Source organism: Liolophura sinensis, chromosome 7 (assembly GCF_032854445.1).
Source record: "Liolophura sinensis isolate JHLJ2023 chromosome 7, CUHK_Ljap_v2, whole genome shotgun sequence".
NCBI lineage: Eukaryota > Metazoa > Mollusca > Polyplacophora > Chitonida > Chitonidae > Liolophura > Liolophura sinensis.
The window spans coordinates 28,873,385-28,890,112 of NC_088301.1; the positions used below are offsets into that span (position 1 = coordinate 28,873,385).

The 16,728-nt window shown below is 38.5% G+C and overlaps 2 protein-coding genes across 2 annotated transcripts; one reads left to right on the forward strand and one right to left on the reverse strand.

Moving 5' to 3' along the window:
• Nucleotides 1-585: 585 nt before the first annotated feature.
• Nucleotides 586-9,737, forward strand: LOC135469893 (adenosine 3'-phospho 5'-phosphosulfate transporter 2-like). The gene is given in 11 exon segments (XM_064748527.1): nt 586-1,417; nt 2,263-2,384; nt 3,308-3,462; nt 3,938-4,045; nt 4,236-4,333; nt 4,824-4,916; nt 7,261-7,287; nt 7,289-7,373; nt 7,985-8,014; nt 8,017-8,053; nt 8,346-9,737. Coding segments are annotated over 11 exon segments (1,215 nt in total). The 5' UTR covers nt 586-1,132; the 3' UTR covers nt 8,521-9,737.
• A 46-nt stretch (nt 9,738-9,783) lies between these two features.
• LOC135469892 (exosome complex component RRP40-like) lies at nt 9,784-16,510 on the reverse strand. Its single transcript, XM_064748526.1, has 4 exons — nt 16,295-16,510; nt 15,313-15,462; nt 13,024-13,178; nt 9,784-12,134 (listed from the first exon to the last, which is right to left on the reverse strand). The coding sequence occupies exons 1-4, from the start codon at nt 16,484-16,486 to the stop codon at nt 11,900-11,902; spliced, it is 732 nt and encodes a 243-aa protein (XP_064604596.1). The 5' UTR covers nt 16,487-16,510; the 3' UTR covers nt 9,784-11,899.
• Nucleotides 16,511-16,728: the final 218 nt, after the last annotated feature.

Consider the following 16,728-nt stretch of genomic DNA (forward strand, 5'->3'; position numbering starts at 1 on the left):
TTTTGTAATTACTTTGTGTCCCTATAATTAATTGAGAAAACCCCTCAATTTTGCGACAAATAACTAACTTAATTTGTAATGGTACCTCAGAGAATTCTTAAATGATAATCAACTTATGAAAAGAAGCATTTAACAAAGAAAATAATTTGGTACAATCTGAGATACAACAGTGTATCCAATGTAGGCCTATGGCGTGCAAAAGTACATTTTACAAGACTTGGAGAGGTGAACTATACTGCATTTGACCTAGATAAAATGTCGCACTGAAAAAGAGCATTTTAGACACAAATAAATGTTATAATATATTACATTTTATGCTAAAACTTTTATCCACCCAGTAGGATATCATCCTACCGTCCCAAAAAAAAAAAAACATGAGAGCACGTACTTTCGAAATGAAGAGCTAAGGCGAAATGCGTAACTTATGTCATAGGCGATATGTTAAATCAAGTACAGTACCTATGTCATTTTATTAGATGCTTATAGGTTCTTGAAGTTTTAAGGGGTTTCCTTGATTGTATCAGTGAGAAAAGTACGAGTGTGAGTCGTGAAATTTTGTGGAATAGCAACAACACAACACGTGTACAGTGTTAGCGTTAGAGTCGGCGATCGCTAAGAAGATATTGAGAAATTAAGAGTAGACGTTGATGGAAAAAGTATCACATTTAACTGATAGAAATGCATTCAATGTAGTTTAATGTGTGTCGCCTGTCTGTGCTTTGATTTTTTTACCTGATCATAGCTGATGCGGGTTTATCAGATTGATTGATACAATAATATTAGTTGAGATAGGACAGCTAGTGACAGCTGTTCTAATTGTCTGCTTAAGCATTTGTAGGGGGGAAAAAATGATTTTATGAGAAGTGCCAATTCCCCTGCCTGCTCAGCCAGCGGACTTACTTTTGTATTTTACCAGTTATTAAGCCTTTACAGGCAATTTATAATTGAAGAGACTATATAAATACACCAAGTCACTTACCACCACCAGTACATGTACGTAGAGTGGTATGAGAGTTGTCCTTGTGCTCCTTACGAAACCTATATAAATATCTGTGCCTTGCGGGAAATTAATCAACATCAGACTTAAATAAACATTCAAACGTAATTAAATTAATTCCAACTCACTGGAACCATGTCAAGACTAAGAAGTAATGATGATGGATCTCGATCAAGCCTGTCTTCAGTCAGCAGACCAAGTGATGCTACCTCATCAAATTCAAGGACGTTTCTTTCCCCGGCACCATCTGTGCTAATTGACATGTCAAAAGCTGTGCCCAGCCCTGTGGATTCAGTCCAACAGCCTCCTGATGAACTCATGTTGTTATGTCTCAATATCACCGAGCTGACTCAAACAACACAATTCACACTGCTGACAACGGCTATTTTCTTTTTCTACTTGATATATGGCTATATGCAGGTGAGTGTATTATACATGCTTGTTTGCTGCGAATATTTCTGTACAGAACAGGTCAGTGAATCTCTCTAGGTACAACATGTACAATGACAGAAAGAGAAACTATTGCAATACTTTATACATATATATATATATATATATATATATATATATATATATATATATAAAGTTTTTCGTTCTCAGTTTTTGTTCCATATTGCCTTTACGTTTTCATTTGAATAATGATGTGTTTATCCTTGAATGGTAAACAGTAACATGATTAATTTCACTTTTTATATTATACGTCCGTCTAACAGTCTAACTACTATACATTGTCTACTATCAGTGAAACTTCTTGATGTAAAGCTGAAGCATTTGAATAAATTACAGTAACCTTAGATTCTATAGTCTGCGAGGCTGGTCTAATGTATGCTTGTGATTAATATACATTGAATGTCATAAATGAAGTGCCGGTAGTAAACAGAGTATGATAAGATGAGTTTCAGTTAATGGTATTTCTTTCATGACAAAATAGTTACATTTGACTTAGACTACAAAAGGCTTTTAGCTCCCGTCTTGATGTGGACAACACAGTCTGTTGAAAAAACAGCACATTGGACTCTAGAAATTTTGTTTTGAACTACTTAAGATGGAACAGTATTAACCAGATAATGGATAGTACATTTATGTTTTACTGTAGAAATAACAGAAATTGACAGCAGTCATTCAGGTAAAGAAAACCTTACACGTTTAACAAAGCATTGGATTGAAATAATTAAGACTGGCCACAAAAAAAAACTCAGTTTTAATGTACAAATAAGAGCTTTGATCATTTAGAAACAAAACACTTTGTACTTTTTTTTTTTCAGGAGTTGATTTTTAAGCTTGAAGGGTTTCAACCTTACGGCTGGTATCTTACACTTGTTCAGTTTGCATTTTACTCCATCTTTGGCCTAGCAGAGCTTTCTGTGAAGGAGGACAAGAAGAGAAGGTAAATTCTTAATATTAATAGTTATTTACACAATAATGGTCTACATTCTGACCGGCCGTGATAGCACAGTTATCTGGTAGAGCGTCTGCTTCGGGACCGGTAGATCCAGGATCAATCCTTGATCGAGTCACACCTAAGACTTTAAAAGAGGAAGTTGTAACTTCCTTGCTTGGTGATCAGCATGAAGGGGATAGTGCAACGACTGGTTGACCCGTATCAATATAATGGCTCGGGCGGAGCGGCTTACTTGCCTTCGGTAAGTCGTCTGAGTGAAGCAGCACTAAATAAAAGAGCCGTGGAAATCCGTCCTGCAACAAGGAGGCACATTACACGTACATGCCCCCTAAGGATTCCTTCGTCGTCACATGACTGAAAAATTGTTGAGTACGACGTTAAACCCCAAGCACTCACGCACTCACTCTACATTCTAAAGTAGGCCTACAATGTAAAACACCAATCAAAGCATTGCTCCAAATTCTACTATATTGAGACCAGTAAAAATACTAGCTAGAGATGGATGCCTAGCCCAACCACTCTTACTAAACTAAGGTACCAAGTCAGATGTGATCTTTGAGCAGCTTGCTTGTTATTTCCACTGAAATACAAAGACCTCAGTGAAAGTTGCATTTTTTGTTTTGTGACCTGTAAGTATTTTAAAAGCCACAACAACCATCGATAGGGAATACATAAATAAAGATTTAATTTTGCAATAACTCGGTATAAAGCGTTAGACACCTTCTTCTGTGTACATTGACAAACTGATGCTCCAAAACAAACTCCATCTCATAACTGTGTCATAACTAATATTCTCAGGGTAATTTGTATCTGGAAAGATCTGTGAACATTAAATAGTTCAGTAATACTTGTGTGTCAAAGGTAATAATAATTTTAATCCTTAAAGGTTTCTCACTTCGTTTCTACAGAATTCCATTGAAGACATATACTTTGCTAGCATTCCTCACCGTCGCCACTATGGGGTTGTCAAACACGTCTGTGGGATATCTCAACTACCCCACTCAGGTTATCTTTAAATGCTGCAAACTCATACCAGTACTACTTGGTGGGATATTCATACAAGGTAGGTCTTTGCCCAGCTGAAGTTATCTCCCCTTGTCCAACTTGTCGACTGATGATACAAGCACCTACAGGGAGAGAAACGGTGGAACGTTCTAAAAATTTTTTAACGGGGGTGGGGGGGTGTCTGATGCAGCGGAAGTGATATCACTTAGTATGGCTTAGCCGCCCCACTTTAATTTTAGTGGAGGCTTCAGGCAACGTAAACCAGTGGAAAACACACAAACCAGTGTTGTCCACTCTACAATCAAAGTAGAGACATCATTATACAGCTGAAACATTGTCACCAATCAAATAAGTGAATAAATATTTTCATTAAGTTTCTGTCATATTCACATTAATGTGACCAAAATTAATGAATCAATCTTCACAAGAATCTCTTAAGCCACCGAAGGTTGGACGAATTGGTCAGAATCAAGGAAAACATGTGACATTTACATGTATACTTTTCAGTGAAGTTTGGACCTTTTTCCTCTCAGGTAAAAAGTATGGTATATTTGACTACCTCTCCTGTGTGTGCATGAGTGTTGGGCTCATCCTCTTCACCCTGGCAGACAGCAGTGTATCTCCAAGATTTAACACCTATGGTGAGTATATTTGTAGCCTACACAGCAGAGGGATGTGTACAGAAATAAGCACGGTCATATTTAGTGTCATCTTACATGAAGCTTAATAGTATAATGGTATTTGAAAGTTTTTTAACTTTGATGAAACATAAATGAAACAAATAAATGTAGTGTTTCCATTCAATGAGGCCTCTGATGTATTTGCCGACAGGTATTATCTTGATCACGCTGGCCCTGGCAGCTGATGCTGTCATAGGAAATGTCCAGGAGAAGACCATGAAGCAGTTCTCAGCCACCAACTCAGAAGTGGTGAGTCAGTGATCATGTTACATGGTTGTTGCAATACTTGAAACAATAGTGTTTTTTTCCCAGTGGTGAATCAGTGATTGAGTAAAAAAAGTGTAAGTTTTGAATTTTTTACTGTATGGCACTGATGCAGTCTTTTTCTGTTGTCCAGAGTGGATCATGGACACACACGTAAGATTTTTGTCTTTTAATTCCTCAGACATACAGTGTGACTGTTAGATTCTTCAAGTGGGAGTTTTTCGAGATTCTCTTGGCTGACCATTCTTCTGATGGTCATGGCACCATTGAGTTGTGGACAGCTCTTGTACATACTCTCCCGCTCTCAAAACGGAACTGAGCCCAGGCAAACCAGATGGGACACTAGTGGGGCTATTGCACACCATGTGTACATACTTAACCAGGTGCGGTGATCACCAAGACCTAACTCAATCAAGACGCCGTGGTGGCTTTCAGCACTAGACGCATTATATATGATATCATGTTTGTGTTGCAGGTATTGTACTCCTACGGAATTGGCTTTATCTATATTCTCCTCGGCCTGTTGGTTTCTGGACAGATTATCCCAGCATTTAAATTTTGTCTGCAGGTAAGGTATCATGGTTGATTTACAGATGATCAGAACAAGCCATTTTATGTGAAACTACCCCGCGAGCATACCTCTACAGTTTTGGCTCCGGCTGGCATGTCCACAGCCTTACATTAGGAAGTCTGTGGAGCAATACAGATTAGGTATTGTGGTTTCCCAGAGATTGATATCCTTCACTCTGAAGTTTTTCTAGCATTGGATATATAGAGATTATCATAACAGTGTGTGATCCGAGATGATGTATCAGCTCCAGTTGCCTGAGGGCGGCCTTTCATATCAGCTTAATTTGAGTTGCCTGGGGTCCGGCTCTCGCATAAGCCTCACTCTTTAAGCTTGACTGATATAACAGGCTCGCCTCAAACAACTCGAGCTGATATAGACTTTTCTGATAATTTATTTTTCAGATACCTTTATTTTTTGCGTACTAAATGGTAAAAACACAGTTGTTTTTTGGTCAGTCAGCAGACAGACTGGCTACAACTAGACAACCTGTACTGACAAAATGTAGTTCACCCCATAAAAACTACAGTCTTCTCAGCATGAATATGACTATGTTCTTTAAATTTTCTATTTTTTTAGTTTTGACCGCAAACTACATAAAATAAGTAGATATATTAAAAACAAATGAGCTTAAACCGTTACCAGGTGGTCACTTCACAATGAGTTCATACGCCACAGGAATGCCCTTGCTCTCTAATCTTCTGTGAAATGAACTCCTACATAACGATGAGTGGACTGCAAGCTTAGATTTATAACACTGATACAGACGATGTTCTTATTGAAAGTATGAGCCCTGTTTGGCCATGTATAACCGCTGTTCATGTCTGGCTGCAGTGACAGTAGAAGTTTTCCAAAATGAGCACTGAACATTGATGATATAACATAAATGTTGGAATTTTTAACTCGCCTGTATAAAGTACATAGGTAGCTTATGTTGTACCCTGAGCATCGGTGTTCAGTAATGGAGAAAGCAATGCTAAACAAAGTGTTAGGAGGGGCTTCTCAAAAAGTACTGCATGTATTGAGCTCAGTGTTTGCTCAGAGCAGAATGGCATAAGGGGGATATTTCATCATTTTATCCATCTGTACATATTAAGTACCGTAAATTACTGAATTCCTGACTTTGTGTATTGTGTATAAGGATCAGAGTTGAACAAATTGTTAGGAATGGTGTCTCAAAAAGTACGGAATGGATTGACCTGATGTTTTATATGCATATAAAGCACAGTGACACAAGGGGGATGTTCCATCATTGATTTTTTGTGTGCATTTTAATTACTGTAAATTAACCAATTCACGATTTCAGTTCTTGCATTAAGTCGAAGTTTTGCATTTGTGTATCTCATACAGGTGAGCTCTTTAGCTAGGCTAATTTTCTTTTGGTTTCAGCTGACCAATCACAGAAACATATGCTTGTGTCATTTTGAAGTAGAATAGAGGAAGTTCTACCCAAATGGTCACATTCACCTTTAGGAATAATTATTTCATAGGCACTAGGTGTAAGTTAGTCCAAAATTTTAACAATGAATCTATCCTCTCAAAAAAACTTTCCGCACATTTCCAAGCACCATGCAGGTGGAACTGATCTCAACGAGGTGTGCTGGTAGATCCAGGCTTACCTGCACAAATTCTTTTTTATGCTTTACTGGGTTGGATTAATATGACGATTGTGCCTACAGACAGTTATGATTTATTTATTTTATTTATTTGATCGGTGTTTTATGCCATACTCAAAAATATTTCACAACGGCGGCCAGCATTATGGTGGGAGGAAACCGGGCAAAACCAGGTGGGGGAAACTCACGACCATCCACAGGTTACTGCCAGACCTTCCCTACGTACGGCCGGAGAGGAAGCCAGCTTGAGTTGGACTTGAATTCACAGCGACCGCAGACAGTTATAAAAGTATAATACTTTTCTAGAGGGTTTCAATGCTAGAACTCTAGTTACAGCTCAAAGCCCCAAGCTGGTCACATGACATTTCAAAATGGCTGTCGATGGTAGGTGTGTGGGTTCGTCCAAGTTAATGTGGCCATAAGACAGTGAGTTAGTTAGTTTCATCGGTGAGGGTAGTGAATTGAAAAGATAGTGTTCGAGAATCCCCCAGAAAATGACAGAGATACAGGGTTAGACTCGGTGTTACATGAACATCAGAATTTCAAAATAGCACACTAAGTGCATCTACATACTCTCTATTATTTGGGGATGGCTCATTTCAAAGGGTAGGGTCACTGATGGTTTCACATGTGTGAAATTAAATGGAAATATGATACAAGGGCACGTGCTGGTTACTGAGACATGATCTGCATTATATCATCTTTGCTCCTTTTTTTTTCTTTTCTAGTATCCGATGGAAACATATGGTTATGCACTGGTTTTTCTCAATGACTGGTTACATCGGTGTGAAGCTGGTTCTCACCATGGTGAAGACATTTGGAGCTTTGGTCGCCGTAACAGGTTCGTGAAACTATTTGATATGTTACCTAGAGATCGATTGTATGATGTCATCCAGCTATGCTGGTTAGAAAGGAGGGTTTAAGGGGTTAAGGCCAGTCAAAGACATTCTTCATGGAGAAAGGACTGCTACTGAAATTTTACCCTGTACATGTGGGTGTCTGCATTGACCTGTCCACAGGTTTCTACATGCTGAGTCCCCTGGCCGCCAGTTTGGGATGTAAACTACACGTGTATTTACCTGTTGTTTTACTGATTAAACTAAAGCACAAAACTATTTATTTGATTGGTGTTTTACGCCGTACTCAAGAATATTTCACTTATACGATGGCGGCCAGCATTATGGTGGGTGGAAACCGGGCAGAGCCCGGAGGAAACCCACGACCATCCGCAGGTTGCTGAGAGACCTTCCCACTTATGATGGGAGCTGAAGCCAGCATGAGCTGGACTTGAACTCACAGCGACTGCATTGGTGAGAGACTCTGGGTCATTACGCTGTGCTAGCGTGCTAACCAAACTGAGCCACAGAGGCCCCCACAAACATTTACAAATAAGCGATACTTATATCAGATATCTGCTTTGACAACAGTAATTTTCTTGTTTCTGTATTTCAGTGACCACCTGCAGAAAAGCCATCACCATTGTTCTTCCTTTGTCTTCTTCACCAAGCCATTCACATTCCAGTAAGTATAGTGGTTTTTTTGTGGCAGTTTACTTGTTTTGTTTCAGTTTGTTGTAGGATTGTTGTTTAAAAGCTATACTCAGTAACTGGTAACCAGTATAATATCTGTACGGGAAACCAGAATGCTCTGAGTGAAGCGCAGGGCCTGTAATTAACATGTTATACTGGCAAACTTCCTGTCTACTGTTTTTGCTGTATCAGATAAAGGTGAAATATTTTTGGAGCACGGCATAAAACACAAACAAATAAATAATAATCTAACCTGAATTGCGTTGTATTTGTACTTTTTCCAGGTATGTCCTGGTCTGGATAATCGTGGTCCTGGGCATATACCTGAACATTTACAGTAAAAACAGAAAGTCCTGGAACCAACGGTATGGAAATGGATCGCTGACAGTAGACGACTCTTCCACAAACCAGCCCTACACACACATTTACACGCAGAGAGGGTCATTTAGCAACATTTAGTGTGGGTTCTTTGGGTGATAAGTATAACCTGTAGTTCTTTTAAAGGAATATACATTATTTCCTGGGATATCCTGGTGTGTTGAAGTCCTGGGACACATATGGCTCAGTTTGACTTGTCAGTACTGCAGATCAAAAGCTGTTGGCAAATGAAGTCATCTGTGCTCAATTCTTTCTATATCATGATACATGTATGTCTGGTTTGTAGCCATCTTCTGTGCCGGCACTATTTTATGCACCATGGAGTCTAACAGCCTGTGTTGCAACCTAATTGAAATATGCTTCTTTTCATTCAAGGTTTCTGACTGACCAAATCGTCAAAGCCATTATTATCATATATGCACTGTTTTGATAGCTCTCAAAATGACGTGATATGTCTGGCTTTGGCCCAGCTTTTTCACAAGTTGACCTCTTAAAATTGTTCAGAATAAAATATATTTTTGTCAAAACTTTGTGACCCATGGGAAGAAAGCCCTGGACAGATTACTTGGAAATTTTGCAGTAAAAAACCAGTGGATAGAAAGTTTGGGTTTTTTTAAATTATGGTTTTGTAGGTCACGTTGTTTAGCTTTTGGAGCAAGACGTTTTCTCATTGAGTCATTGAACGGCATCGTTTTAATATACATGTAAAATAATTTTTTTTCTTGGGAATTGAAGGTTATATTAGAGGGAAGACAAATGCTGCTGAGGAGTGCTTACATCCTGGTAACACTGTGATATTTTAATTGACAGGAATTGTTATTTGCTGGCTATTGCCACAAATTTGTCAAAAAAAGATGGAGGACTTATTTTATTTCATTGGTGTTTTACACCATACTCAAGAATATTTCACTTATACAATGGTAACCATTATTGTGGTGGGAGGAAACTGGGGACTTATTTTGAATGTGGCGATGTATTTATTCTGTATTTGTTATTCTTTGGGAGTTTTATATGTACGTCATGCAGTTGAATGTTAACATTATGTGATTTCTGTGAAATTCAAATCTCACCCTGATTTAAGTCCCGGTTAATTTATTATCATACCATGATTATTCAATTCAGGGGAGATATTGTTGAATAGTTTTGTTTATTATAAATATCTGAATGTTATTTGGTACATACATGTACATTCAGGAGTACAGTGTTACTCATTTTATATGGCTGAATGCGTAGAAATGGTGGACATGATAAATTAAGGTGTCAACCATATTGGTTCTTGTATATAGATAGACATGTATAGATATTCATGATTGCAGTGGGGAAGCAACTTGGAACAAATACATGTTAAACGTTTACAACATGGTTGTTTTATTCAGTGATCATTTGTTATTAACACAATTTTAGTGTACAAATTCTGAATGGATATGAAGTTTAGCAAATGTATTGGGCAGACTAAAAACTTAACATACTGGGAAGGAAAAAGCTCAAGTATTTCCACAATCTGACATCAGCTTTATCTTTACATTATCAATGGCTCTTTTTCGTTCTGCTGAAGTTTATCTGTTGTATGAATTAAAGTGAACATAGTCAGCCACTAAACCTGAATTAATTAATAAAGTAGTATTCCAGAAATGTTCTATAAATATTTTTAAAATTCTACATTAGGCCTGTACTGACATCAAGGAATTCAGCAGACATAGCAATACCTACTCATTTATAACGAACTCTTTCATGCAGATTTCGGAAAGATATTTGAGTAATAAATCTGACTTTGCTAAGGAAAAATAATGCAAAACCACAATAGTTCTTCAAGCAATGACTCCTCCAAGGCGGTTTTCTTGCCAGTTTACCCCGACAAGTTACTGCAGTCTCCTGCCCAACATGTATGCATTGTGAGATGGGCAGCCATTATCAGTTCCCTGTTCATACATGTGTAGTTCAAAAGGCATTGGTTTAAAGCTTAAACTAACCGCAAAATCCAATATATTGCATCAATATTTGTCTATCCACTATAAGAAACCACATTGACAATCGAGAGCTAATAAGTTTCTTGACGTGACAGCCAACTACCACTCGACACTGTCAGCACTAGCTACTGGCCAAGTTCATAAGGGCTTCTACAACATGGCTATTTGGAGTGAATTGTCCGTCTGAACTTCACATTCTCAGCTTTCAGAACTTTATGGAATTTATTTTTCTGTGATAACTGTGTCCTATATCCTTTTTTCTATATATATATATATAGTGACAGACTTTATGTTGACTTTAGATACTGTACTAAATTTGCCCCAGTTACAGATTAGTTTTAATTTTATGTCGGTCATCAAATGAAATCTACCGACCCGGATAGCACAGTTGGTAGAGCGTCCGCTTCGGGAACGGTAGATCCAGGATCAATCCTTGGTCAAGTCACACCTAAGGCTTTAAAAGAGGAAGTTGTAACTTCCTCGCTTGGCGTTCAGCATGAAGGGAATAGTGCAACAACTGGTTGCCCCGTATCAGTATAATGGCTCGGGCGGGCGCCTTACTTGCCTTCGGTAAGTTGTCTGAGTGAAGCAGCACTAGATAAAAGAGCGATGCAAATCTGTCCTGCTACAAGGAGGCACATTACATATACCCCAAGGAATCCTTCGTCGTCATATGACTGAAAAATTGTTGAAACCCCAAGCACTCACTCAAATGAAATCTTTCTGTAAATATCTTCAGTGACATGAGTTATGGAAGTCACTAGTCAGTGTTTACATACGGGACGTGGTCGCCATTACTAGTTGGTTTCATTTAAACATGGGCCGATGTTAGACCAGCAGGCCACCACGGAACAATTGTTGCAGGTCTGTACTTTAGCTAGGGACACAAGTGCATGAGGTGCGAGACGGCAGAACTCTGGCACCACTATTCCAAGAAAGGTAAATGAAAGAATGTACAGCTCTAATGGAGTATTAGCAAAGGTAGAGAGCTCTGTACAGCTACCCAGTCAAAATATCCAGATTTATCACAGAGAGTCACACAGAAACCACCCTGGGCTTACCCTATTTCTTCTTATTTTTGGGACACCTGGTCGGCTCTTTTTAGCCAGTGAACATGTTATTGTAGCCAGAATATCAAGTTTCTTTTTCTTACATGGTAAGTTCATCTAATGAACAACATACCCATATCTTTATTTTTCCACAAAGCTTGGAAAGAGATATTATATCCAGTTTTCAGCACTACTAATATCTGTTCCAAAAATTAGAAGAATTAGGGCACTGTTTCAGCACACTTATTTCTCATTTCTTGGAGACACTCATAAAGTCAGACAAAATCGTGAGTTTGCATGTAAGAATGAAATGTGGCCAACGCCAAAACATTCTGCCACGAGGTACAAAATGAGTGTTCATGATTGAGCATTCAGAACTTTCCTTGTTTCTGCAATCAGGACATATACAACAACAACCAAATATCAGTCCTGCATTCACTGCCGTTATGTCTCCATTTCTTCAGATGAAAACCCTGCTAAAGAGTCCATGAGACGAGTGCACATGGACTTAATCTGATCATTTGTCATATTTTCTGCAGCCTGGATAGCATTCACTACAGCGATTGTCTCTTTCACAGATCTGGTTTTCACCCAAACTCTGCCATTCAGGCCTACAACACTTTCAAAAGGAATGCCCTTCCCAAGGGATTTCATCAGCACACATTGAGGTGTCAGTATCCTGATAAAGAAATATAAATTGATGCAGAAATAAAGCCTGAGTTAAAAAAAAACAATAAAACACATTTGATGCAATCAAGCATACATAAATCTAGACATTATTACACCTATCACAGGTGATAACCCAGAAGAAGTCACTGACAACTGACATGAATGATTGACTGATTGACTTATTGTTTGCTCCACACAAGAATTTTTCGCTAACATGACGAACGTTTCCAAATGTGACGTGTACATGTCACCGCTGCCATATGGATAGCAAATGTGTAACATAAGACTACGTTTATGACCTTGCTTATTGTCATCATAGTCCCACAGTGACAGCAGGGTAGTCTACAAATTTCCCGGCAAAGACCAAGTTTCAATCAGCACCTCGTTTGCTGTGGTAATCCAAGAGAGGGAATCTTTTCTATCAAAATCAGCTGAAATTTCTCCTACTTGCTGACCCGTGTTAACAAAACACTTGGTAATTTTGTTCAAATGTCAGCTACTTTTGGTCAAATGTCAGAAATCAAGAAATCCTGATTTCCTATAAAATCAGCTGAAAAGTCGTGCCCAAAAGTAATAGCCCCAAACCTTACTACCTTATCAACTGTTCAACTTATTTATTTATTTGATTGGTGTTTTATGCCATAGTCAAGAATATTTCACTTATACAATGGCAGCCAGCATTATAGTGGGAGGAAACCGGGCAACACGTGGCACTGTTGTACACTGCACTTGTTATACAAACCTGATCTTAAACAAAATCCCTACAGATCCATGTTTTTCCTAGAATGCACTGGCATAAATTAAACAATGATGTAATTATAGGTTATTGCAAGGTAAGCACCTTGGCCATTCAGCCAATGTTTGTTAATGATCCTAAGAAGAAATGTTAATGAACTTACTGTCGACATAAGTTGATGGAACATGTGAGCATAAAGCATGTGTCTCCACGCAGTACCCCGAAGCCACTACTCCGTCCTTGGCCGTCTATACACGTTAGTTCGGGCTCCATGTCTTTGTTGGCCACAATAAACCGAGCATGAATCAGATCAGCCACCTGCCAGCACAATAATAGCACAAGTCATAATATGTTATAATGTTTGGTGTCCACCTCTGGAATGCACCTGTAATTGCATAAACAATGGTAATTTATAAAGCTGTTTAATAGCGAGCGATCTGGGGTTGAAGTTGTTCTTCCGAGAGAGATGATCTAATTTCTGGTTACATCAGTCTGCATTGTTTTTGGGTCACAATGAAAACATAAAATTTTGCAGATTTGTAATCTCAACATCAAAGTGTACTTGACAACATTTTAGACAGTTATTAAAACTGACCTGCTTTTAGTAGTTTGATATCTCAGTCAAAGATTAATCTGAATAAAAACAAAAAAGAACTGCAAATTTTGGAAAAGGTCCTGGAGAAACATCTGTACTGTTTTGATGGTACTAGATTAATTCATTCAGAAGAAGAATCATTGAAACGGTTTTGATTTAAAATACAATAAAGCCATCAAGCCAAGTGACTGAATTAGCCCAAAAGTTATTGGGCACACCTTTTAAAGGCGGAGAAAACATTAAAACTACATAAGTGCGAAAAGTTAAATATAAATGTGGTCTTCAATATTTTTTAGACACTTGAGAAATAGACACCTGAAAATAATATTTGTATGGTAGGTTTGCCATCAAGTAACCTACAAATATGGGAAAATTTGGCTTTTTCGAACGTTGATCACGCTTTATGACAAAGCTGTAAAGCACACAAAAGAAATAAGACCCAATTTGTGATGAGCATATCAAACGCTGTCAGGTAGCATAGCCATACTATTGAAAATCAAACATTTTTGATCACATGCTAAATTTGATAATCAGTGCATTTCAAGTTTTCAAGATGTAAATGTAATTCTTGCAAACTCAATTTGTCTGAATGTAGTGCATCTGCTCAATTGCATTAACCGTTTTCGAGAAAAAAAGACTTTTTTATCAATGGCAATATGGTGGCAAAAATAGATAACGCATCTACGCATTGGCATATTGAATGCTCTTCTTATGCCTCAAGGGTCATTTGTAAAGGGTATACCATTGCTTCAGTTTCAGTTTCGGTTTCGATGATGTTTCTGTGTTGCATCTGTCACCCCTTGCCTTGGGGGATTCTAATATTGTTCCTCCCACATCTTGTTATTATTTGTAAAGAAGATATGAAATCTTCCCGTTTTGGTGATTTCAGTCCAATTAAAATCGATACGCAATCAAGCCATCCATTACTATAAACACGCTTATCTGTCACACAATGACGTTTACAAACATTTTGCTATATTATTTTTTTAGTTCTATTCGTGTATTTTACGAATTTTGGCCTTTCAAAGGCATGGCCCCTTTTACACCTGTATTCACCATTGATGTGAAAATTAACAAGCAGCGCATTCGAACTTGCATGCATTAATAAAAAAAAAGATTGGGGCACAGCAATTTGGCCCTGTAGGTTCTGTGTAAATTCTATTGGTCATAGTAACAACAGTAATATGAAGAAACTGAGTGAAGAACGTACAAAAAAAAGAAGAGGAGTATACTGAATTTGATTTATTTATTTTTTTGATTGGTGTTTTACGCCGTACTCAAGAATATTTCACTTATACGATGACAGCAAGCTTTATGGTGGACGGAAACCGAGCAGAGCCCCGGGGAAACCCACGACCATCTGCAGGTTGCTGACAGACCTTCTCACTTACGGCTGGAGAGGAAGCCAGCATGAGCTGGACTTGAACTCACAGCAACCACATTGATGAGAGGCTCCAGGGTCATTATGCTGCACTAGCGCATTAACCAACTGAGCCACAGAGGCCCGTATACTATCTCTGAACCAGAAACTTCCAGGTGTCACATACAATGGGTCTAGTACTAAAGGCCAGCACAGAGATATTGTGGCTTTGAATGCCATGGAATTTTTCGGGTTGTCTGTGATCTGGACGTCCACGGGTAACAATGCCTGCGCAAGATCAGTGGATTCATTTGACACATCTCAGAAAGAGACGTTAAACAGCTGTAGAAACCGCTCCGACTCATTCTAGACATAATGTCACATAAACCCATCAATCCTTCGCTGGAGATCGGGTTGCAAGCAGGTCGTTCTACAATGCAACCGTCGTCCTACAATATCTAGAATAATTTAACAGTTTCTCATATTTAATTTCCAACCTTAACATCAGGCCTGTTTCTTTTGGTCGCCCCCTCAAAGGCAAGGTAGGACAAAGTAGCCAATCCACTGCCCCCTACATCCACCCTAAAGACGTCTCCAGCCTTTGCCATCACCACGCCTATCACCCCATCTCCTCGAGCCGGCACATACTGATAAGGAAAAAAAATTATAAGAATTTATATGATTATGATTTATTGATTTTTGCCACAAGGATACTCTAGAATAAATAACCCCTAAAATATGCTAGAGTCAAAATGCACAACACATGCAGTCAAATACTTCTAGGACAGTTTCAAGTCGAAAATTTAGAAAAACACATTTTCAGAAACTGGATTGCAGTTAAATTCTGGTCTGTCGCCAAAGACTCTAATGCTGTACCATATACATATAAATAATCACGTGCTTTTGTTTATCACACCTATGACATGATGTTACGCACATCCACACTGAGGCACCACTCAAAACAGCATTTCAGGAATCTCATTAATTTCACTAGTCCCGCGAGTTCACGCAGATATGGGCGAGACAGGGTGGGGGCTAACGCAAAGTAACGCAGCTAAAAGACCAGATTTTACGGTACTTGCTAGATCGAAGACACAGCTAGTTTAGCCAGGTCTGTCGGTCCAATGGTACCCTTAGCTGCTGCCGTATAATCACATCTTTTCGCCACATTAGTTTGCAAACCCCACTCTGTCTTGTCTCAACATATGTGAAGTCGCGAGATTTATCACTTTCAGTATATATACCACACAAAATTACCGTCATGCCATGACAAAGCAATGTTAATGTAACGTTATCTCCTAAAACAAACAAAAAATACGCTGGTGATATGAAATGCATATGATATGCATATGTAAACTAGCACATACGGGATGGAGTGTTAAATGTGTCTTTCCTGCCTTAATCAGTTGTTTACTCTAACACGTGTTAAAAAAAATAATAAACAGACTCATGCACTGGTTTAGCATAGCGCAGGCCTACCCTTCGTTGTTGACAATCTACCCAGTACACATTTGGCTCTTTAAACTTTAATACCCCGGGTTTGGATGCAAACACACTGTCCGCCTCTCTGTACAGCCCCGGCCCTAACAAAACTTTGTGGGTTTTTTCTGATTCTTTAAGGTTTTCTATCTCGTCACCGGGCAAAACAACCCGATTTACATACGAACACATGGTCTAGGCCGACGAAATCAACATTTACTGCTATCCCACTGGAAAACAGCACTTGTAACTAAGTTCAGGATATTACCTAAAATTCGGGAAAGATAAACGCATAAAGCTGTAGAAAAGCATAGCAGTTTTAGCTTAATACATTTTATTATTTCTTTGCCTATTGATACGTTATCGTCATAGTGGATATTTGTGTATTTATATAGAGGGACTCTGATTATGGTATTTCATCCATTTCCGGTTTT

Excerpts from the sequence above, each read along its gene's own strand:
- LOC135469892 (XM_064748526.1), bottom strand. The coding sequence starts at position 16,486 with ATGTGTTCGTATGTAAATCGGGTTGTTTTGCCCGGTGACGAGATAGAA. Across the intron at positions 13,179-15,312 it reads GAAACAGGCCTGATGTTAAG|GTGGCTGATCTGATTCATGC; the intron begins GTTGGAAATTAA and ends TTGTGCTGGCAG. Across the intron at positions 12,135-13,023 it reads TCCATCAACTTATGTCGACA|GATACTGACACCTCAATGTG; the intron begins GTAAGTTCATTA and ends TTTCTTTATCAG.